General features: G+C 39.2%; 1 protein-coding gene across 1 annotated transcript in view; it reads left to right on the top strand.

Annotated features, from left to right (window-relative positions):
• The window catches only part of LOC149114481 (uncharacterized), a 4,247-nt gene extending 643 nt beyond the window's left edge, over positions 1 to 3,604 (top strand). Inside the window, exons 2-3 of the mRNA XM_089287036.1 lie at positions 115 to 567; positions 3,144 to 3,604. Of these exons, the coding sequence (XP_089143162.1) occupies positions 115 to 567; positions 3,144 to 3,448 (758 nt within the window). The 3' untranslated portion in view covers positions 3,449 to 3,604. The remainder of the gene's footprint in view (positions 1 to 114; positions 568 to 3,143) is intronic.
• Positions 3,605 to 8,638: the final 5,034 nt, after the last annotated feature.

The raw sequence follows: 8,638 nt of genomic DNA, 5'->3' as shown, positions 1-8,638 counted from the left end.
TGTAAAACAATATCTGCAGTCTACAACATTCAATTCCGTGTCCGGTTGTAACAATTAATCTTTCCTGGTTCAACCAGGGTCTCATATGTTTTCTTTAAATCATGTTTATCCCAGGTTCCATGTTACACGCCATGTTTTCGGGAAGATTTGACACAAAGCCAAGCGAGGATGGATCTTACTTCATTGATCGTGATGGAACTCACTTCCGGTATATCCTGAATTATCTTCGCACTGGGCAGCTTATTGTGCCTAAAGACGAGATAATTCGCGAAGAGCTACTGGCCGAGGCCGAATTTTATCAAGTTGAGGGGATAATTAAAGCACTGAAAGTAAGTTGCTTCAAGGATTCCGTGATCCTGTCGTCAGATCAACGCCATCCATTGGTGACTTGGTTGAAGGAAAGTCGGGCCATCACAAACGACAGCGATAAGTTGTTATATCGTGCCTCGCGTAATGGCTGGGCTGCTTCCAACTTTCACGCTTGTTGTGACAACAAGGGACCCACTGTGACAGTGGTCAAGAGTGGAAATTACATATTCGGAGGCTACACCGACCAAAATTGGGATGGTAAGTGTTACTTAAGTACTGCACGATACACAACAGCAAACACGCGGCCCTGTTATGACACGACAAATGTTGTGCCAGAGTTGCCCTCGACGTATCCCGGGGTAATATACGTAATTTTCATAAAAATTAAATACTCTTGTCAAAATTACACTTTATATCCTCCGGATTTCGCGCGGCCATTTTTTTCTCGCGGATTTCTTTCGCTTCACGCACGACGGACTTAGCGAACGAGGGACTACTCGTTGTCTGTATCCTCCTTATAGCGGAATGAGAGTGACTGATACACCGAATGTCGTTGCCTAGTTTCTGTTATATTTTATGTTTTTTGACAAATATCTAATTACGCTTTGACGTGTCAGGACTGCGCACATGAGGCATGAAAAAAAGAAAAAAGAAAAATGTAATTACAACAAAATTTAATCGCTAACTATAAAAAGGAGAGCAAAATAAATTGGCAGCAAGGACGTAACATTTACGAGAAGAAATCAACGGATTAAAATTTATAGTCTGTTTAAACAAAGTTGGGCCTGATCGCAGGTCAATTAAATAGCAACTACAATACTTTGTCGACCTGTACGTGACCTAACAAACCTGCGCATGTAAAATTAAAAGGTATCTGATGAAACCATCTTGGTATTTCTTCAAGTGAAAACACCCCTAATACTATGTATAAGTTCTTTTATTGGTAACTCTCCCTCGGAGGGAGGAGGTATGTGCCCTGAGCATACAACGCCGACACTGATTGTTTAGTATCTACTTGACAATTTTATACTAATCTTTTACCTCTTCTTGGGTCTACAGTCAATAAGGCCCGGTTTAAACGTCGCATTTTACATGCGCCGAATCAAATACTAATTTTAGTCGACTCGAATGAGTAAGTTCGGCTGATTTGATTTAAACGTTGCATTTTTTTGCCGAATAAAACTGCTGAGCGCGAGCGACTTGTTCATTCCCAGCTAACTCCACTCCAAGTTTCCCACCAATGCGGCTGACAATGATAAGGAGCACATCTGGCGTTAAGATCATTGATACCTTTCAAACACCATTCGAGCAAACAGAATGGGGCGATTTATAATGCAGATGGCGGTGCATTACCTCTTAAACTCTGATTTTCGTTTCACTCTCCTGTTCAAATTCAAGTTCACAGACTTCGTTCTCCATCTTCTACATAACTTTGCTGAAGAGAAGTAAGAACCACCGCACACACTATTATACTCAACAGTCGCCATGTTGCTTTCCTACTCCACATGTCATGTAACACAGAGCGGTTTTTGCTTGAAGGACGAAACTTAAGCTTAACTGGGTTTGCATAACTACATTACACGATCGGAGCGAAGCAAAAACCACACATACTGGCATCTTCAACAGCCCTCCTTCTACATGATGCATCGATCTTCTACTGCAACTGCCGCCAAAAATTCTCTTCAGCTTGTTGTGCGCATGTCATGCATAACAAAACTGTGGAGTTATGGGTAAAATATAATTTAACATAAGTTATGAATTAGATTCGGTACATGTAAAATGCGACGTTTAAATCAACTGTCGAACTTCAGTCGTATATTCGACTGGATCAGTCGAATATTCGACTGAACTCGCGTTTAATTGAAATATGTCGCATTTAATTGATTTAAAGTGGTACTATGATCAAATTTTTACCCTTTGATTTTTTTGGTGTATCACAAAGAATGGCATAAAAGAATAAAAACGCCGTTTACCGTTTGCAAATATCTGCATTTGTTCCAGAGATATTTAAGTTTGAAAAATGTGTAAAATATGCAAATGAGATAACTGATGACGTCATATACTCAACCCAATATTATATCAAGTATATAAATAGAGCTATCTTGGTCAATTTCCAGCACAGACCACTGAAACTTGGTAGGCTAATAGTTCTACAGATAGCACACCTACGGCAGTAAAAAATTCTGTTCCCATTGCAACTCAGTCTTTTCCAGTCCCCACCCACTTAATTTCAATATTTTAGTGATTTTCAGCTCAAAATATATTTAAAAAGGCCATGAACTCGACCTAACATATTCATATGCTTGCTGGATCATGCATATGAGGCACCATTAGCAAATATTAAAATGGAATGCCAAAGGTGGCCAGAAAAGCGATTGATATTGGGGAGGTCTGGAACCTAGTATGTTGCCATGGTAACAAAACTGTTAAGCTCATATTGTGGAGCACATTTAGTAGAATCTTCCTGAAAAGAATCAAACATTTCTGATACACATTGGCTGAGATATCTTTCTTCATTATATTTGATGAAAATTTGGTTGAGTGCATGACGTCATCGCTTGGATAATTTGCATATTTTAAAAACTTGAATATCTCTGGAACGAGAAGAGATATTTGAAAATAGTAAACCGCATTTTTCTTCTCATACAGACTACTTGTTTATGTTTTAAAATGGCTTAGATAGGAAAGATGGGATTTTCGTCATAGTACCACTTTAAACGTCGCATTTTACATGCACTTAATTCAGCAATTAGATTCGGTGCATGTAAAATGCGACGTTTAAACCGGGCCTAATCCGCAGCCAAAATTGATAAGATGTTTCCTTTGTTCATTAGGTTCTGAGGTTTACAAAATAGCACCAGGCTCATTCCTGTTCAGCCTTGTCAACCCAAGTGGCCTGCCACCAACAAAGATGCCTTTGTTAGCTGGAAAAGAAGCAAATGCTATCTATTGCAACAGTGGCTATGGTCCAACCTTTGGAGGTGGCCATGATTTTTGTATTCCCAATGCACCAAATTCCAACAACGGCTATGTAAACCTGAATAACACATACCAGTGTCCAACCGGTCAGAATAATAACGCATTTTTGACGGGAAATCGAAACTTTCTTGTCAATGAAATAGAGGTTTTCGGTTTTTGAAAAGTAAGAAGCTTATACCATGTGACTGAACTGAAAAATGATCTGCAAGCAATCACATCTCAGTTTATTTTTTTTAAAGTTCATTGGTAAATTGTTTGAGTGATACACATGACTGTTATGTAGGACGATTCATTAAAATAAACGTTTCTGATACGACTTTGCTGTTTCTTAGTATACAGTGTACACGCTAAAACGAGATCCGTTAACATTTTTATTTCCATCTAGATATTGCACTTGCTCTTTCTCGCGTCAATAAACTAAACTAAAAATGCGAACGCCTACAGGAAGATTATCAAGATTACTTGACCAAGATTAAAAATAGTATTCTCAAACTCATTAATAATTCACCAAGCTTAAACAAAGGAAATCATCATGGCCGTGACGTGGTTTGGATATCTCATCTTAATTAGCATAGATTTTTACGATTTCATTTCTCCGTTTTCTCCTTAGTTTTAGTTTTGATTGAGAAGATATACCAAACACTCAAGACAATGTTTGACCACATTTCCAAACACCTCGAAGTTCGTCAAAATACGCTACACGTCGCATTTTCAACTCTCTTCTCGGTGTTTGGAAATGCGGTCAAACGCGGTCTTTCGTGTTTAACACATAACAAAAAAATTAGATTTGAGAGGACTTGCATAGTGCGGTGTATATAAGTTAATTATTCTGTCGATTTATTAATTAATTATAGCCTTGTACATATGTAAAGGAAGTTTTAACTGTTTTTCTTTTCAATATTATAGGTTATTTTAGCCCGTTTTTGTCACCCCATATTCATTTTATTTTAATATCTCTTTTCTAGTGATATACCTGTAAACTAGCTGGTGAACTTTTGTGGTGAACCACCATAGCTAAGCGTATATTCAGATTAAACCAGTATTGTATTGTATTGTATTGTATTGTATTGTATTGTATTGTATTGTATTGTATTGTATTGTATTGTATTGTAATTGCATTGGATTGCATTGCATTGCATTGTATTGTAATTAACAGTGACAAATATTGCCAGCAAACGATAATGAAAACGAAAAATCTTTTCAAGTATTTAGCAACAGGAAAGCAATTACAACCCTGTGATAACCACTACTACTTTCAGAAATTTTAAACGTAAACACAAGCCGAGAACAATCGATTAGGTTTGATCTGAAAACACAAACAGCAAATTGTATTTACAACGAAATTGTCACTGGTTTTAGATTTAAATCCCGTTGTCCGCATTAGAGAGGATCCGTATTATAGGACTTTTTAAAAAGAATATATGGACATTTTGCCAGGAACAGCGGAACCATCTGAACAAGACATGAGCCAGATTCAGGTTTCTATCACTCGCAAACTACAGTAAAACTCTCTCATTTTAAAATTCTCTAAGCTGTCAAGGGCCACAGACAGTAGTGTCCACAGACTTAAAGTCCCTTTCTCAGGCGTCCCTGGAGCGAACATGCGGGCGTCCCAGTGTGCTCTTTCCTGTGGCCAGAAGCAGCGCATGCCCAGTAATTAAACACACTGTATGAATGGCTTCGGTTTTCTTAATTATCTCAAGAAAAAACTAAACTAGCTTTAGCGATCACGCTTTTACTGTTCACCAAGATGTTTAACCGATTGTTATTTTTCTGTCAAATTTTGTTATAGCTACGTAGATCAGTTGGTAACAGGATTCCGTGTTGTCTTATTCTGGCTGTAACCGTTCAATTACCAATAGGATTGTGGTCCAGCGTGTTGAAAACTGGGACCGAGCGTGTCATGTGAGTTTACCCCCCACGAACTGAACTTTGAACTCTCGATACGAAGTCTTGAGAAAAACGAAAGGAATGCTGTCTTGAATGTTGTTATTCTCCATTTTTTTCTTCTACGAGGACAGTCTTTAAAGAAGTCCACGAAACTGTCCTCTTGTACACGATTTATACACAGTGCATTAGCTAAATTCACTGAAGCATTGTTGACACTGATGGTTGCGGGATTTTGTAAAAAAGCACCCTTTTTTTTGAGCGAAGACCATGAAAAAATATTGTCTTGATCTTCATCTTCGCTTCTTGTTGTTTGTTATCGTTATTTTACCTTAAGATATTTGCAAGTGTTCATAACAAGAATGTGAAGTAACTGATGGATGTTTTTCTACAGTACACTATGGAAATATCAGTTAAGTACCGAACCGTTTTGTTTATTTTTAGTATGTATAGGTCGCTGTTGTTACGCAGCCATGAGTTTTTGTAACAGATACAATGTTCCTGTTACATCTACTTAACGCTAGAAACCAACCGCAATCGCACGTTTATTTGAATAAATAGTAAACAAATAAAGGTACTTATCAGCATACTTTCAGACTGAGACTTACAGACTTAAAAATTGTCCCAATACTAAAAACTAACAATACCATCTATTTGACATCAATTTAAAAAGGATTCCTTGATCGTTTCTGTGCGACCTGTCGCTTAGGGTCCTGTTCTTACGTGGTGGGAGAAGCTCCTGCAGGGAATCCCAGGGAGTACCTACAAGACTATTCCACAGCCTCAAATCCTTTTCTGGGGTTACTTGTTGAATGTACCCGAACATAAATTCCCTTTCATGTAGCCTATCAATTTGACCCAAGTATTTAGTACAAGCAGCCATACCCAGCACTCTGATACAGAAAGTAAAGAGTGACATAATATGAAAATTAAAACGTCAATGAGTTTCAGGTAAATTATAACCATTACTCTGCACCCATTTTGACTATATTCTCGTACAGACCTCAACAGATTTTAAAACGGAGGAAAAAATTCTGGCCGGAAGCAGTGTTCATGTTTCGTTACATTATGGAGGACTTGATTGAGGCATCTACCTGCATGTGAGGCAGTTTTATGCTCTCTGATTCGTTAAGCTGGATATATTTCGATATAAGGCGGGCCCAATATTGGCTGAGCTTGGTTTGCTGGGAATTGTAAACAGCGAAGATAGGTAACGACCGAGTTGGAGACAATTTGGCCGCGCTTGTGGCGTGGCCGTTTATTTTCTTAACGTTCTTACACAAAAAGAGCGACACTCAGATGTAACCAAAAAACCGATCCTAGCAGAGGTGAGGGAACAAAAAAGGTACTTAACTTCAGATATCGCGACTTCAGCGAAGCTGAAAAGAGGCTTGGTCTCTCGTTGAGCGCTTGAAGCAAAAGAAGCCTCTGCCAGAGCTTCACGTGTTTAAATACGAGTGAATTAAAAGTCCAGGATTACCGGAAAACCCGTGGGTTGGGAACTGGGATTAGTCTTAGGGAATCAAGCAGCATAAATTCATTTATCAGGGTGATAAATTTTCTTTAAATTTCCTGAAAGTCTGTAATCATGATTGATTTGATCAAACAATTGTAGTAAAAAGGCAACCAGAGGATATCTTTAGGAAGGAAACCGTCTGAACTGGTGAAAATCTCAAGTGAAAATCCAAGAATTTAACCGATGAAATGATGTGTGACATGTGTCTTCAAAGCCGTATTTTCCTTGTGGCATAGCCTGCTCTAGGCGTTCAGTTAGTTGGGCGCAGGGCTGAAACTGGCGTCTTTTTTGCGCTCCGCCGTTTTCTCGCGCTGTGCGCCAACTAACTGAACGCCTTGATGAGGCTTCTCGTACCAAGGCCCCGCGACGAGAATGCTAAGTGACACGTCTAGCGTGAACAATAAAAAAACAATTAATTAATAAAGAGCTAAGTTTGATAACCCTTGCAGTTTCCTTGTCTGAAAGAAGATGTCTTTATTGAGTAATTCGGAGAAGGAAATCAGTTCTTACAGCAGTGAAGTTCAGTGAGGATGTGAACAAGCACGGCAAAGATGTCTTAGAAATCTTAAACCGTGAGACAAACAGAGTTCGCAAAGAAATGGAAACTCTTGACGAGGCAGGAAAGAAGCACGAACACGTTCATTTCACAGACATAACAGCACTGTCTTTTCTTCCAAATGCCATCTCACCCTGCCCCCGAACGCATTTTTATTCTACCACGGGTAGATGTATGTAAATTCGCTTCTCGTGGAAATCCGTGTGCCGAAATATAGTTCAATCACACCTTAGTTTATTTAATTAGGGGGCGGTTCGCGGTTGGTGTAATAAATGTATCAGGCCCTCCTTCCCCAGGATGAGATGTAGGGAAGAGGGGTGTGATCGTGAGACAACGCGACACGTCCCGGGGGTACTCCCTCCACGCTATAATGGCGTATACGGGGAGGCATTAATCGAAACGGTATCTTTTTGGGGGCTTCAGTTATTTAAAAGGGCAGTGATTTTAGAAGTTTAAAGTTAGGCATATGAAAGAGTAGGGAAATTTGTTTTTAGTTATTTTAAAGGGCCTTTAATCAAAAGATTTCGAACGGACGCACCTTATGGCTGTATCATTTCATTTATTAGGCGCTACATGAAAATGACAAGAACTTAGAAGACTTCCCTTTTTGGCGACTTATTCATAATACGGTCCAGTTATGAAAGTGAAATGTGAAGGAGTACCTTTATCATGTGAAAATAGTATCAAGGGTAAGGGACTTGGATCTCGAGGGGGAGCCGTTCCCCCCATAAAACTTTGTAGAGTACCCCCGGGACACGTCTAGCGTGACCCTAGTCCAGTTTTGGCCCTCTCTCTGTCACGCAAAGGGTCCAGGGACAATTGTCTGCGCATGCTCATAATTTTAGTTAGTTTCGTAGCAAATCGTCACTGCGCATGTACGACGAGATAAGACGAATAAGAAAACAGAAGGGAAGCGTTTTGGTTGTGCGGTCGGCAAAAAGAAAATAATATTTCCCGAATTCGATCGTGTTTGTTTCATGTTTGGTTACTAGCTGCGCTGAGCAATTTCCTCTTGCAGTTCAGATTATTTTTCAGAGCCGGAAACAAATGCTGCGAGCGTTACGCGAATTCTTGAATTGCAAAGGAGTTGTGGTCAATTCAAAATTACTGGATACAGGAGAGAAGGCTAAAGCTTGGTTAATTATGAGGAATACCGCTAATTTCATGGTATTTGCTTTTGATCAGAACATTTTTCTTTCAATCTTCTTTGTACCGCTGTAACTAAATACCTAAATGGTTTTTGAATTTAACCAGCTGGTAATCTTCCAGTTGAACTTTGAGAACGTTCTACAGTTGTAATTGTTGTGCCTTTGCTATCAGTAATGAAGGACCAGGTTAAGGACTATCGAACATAGTCTTCAGAGTGTTTTCCATCGACATTGGACACGAAC

The sequence above is a fragment of the Orbicella faveolata genome, unplaced genomic scaffold, assembly GCF_042242905.1.
Source record: "Orbicella faveolata isolate gen_17 unplaced genomic scaffold, um_ofav_v1 contig_14, whole genome shotgun sequence".
Taxonomy (NCBI): Eukaryota; Metazoa; Cnidaria; class Anthozoa; order Scleractinia; family Merulinidae; genus Orbicella; species Orbicella faveolata.
The sequence above is the reverse complement of the archived record's forward strand: the minus strand, read 5'-3'. Positions and strand labels throughout refer to the sequence as shown.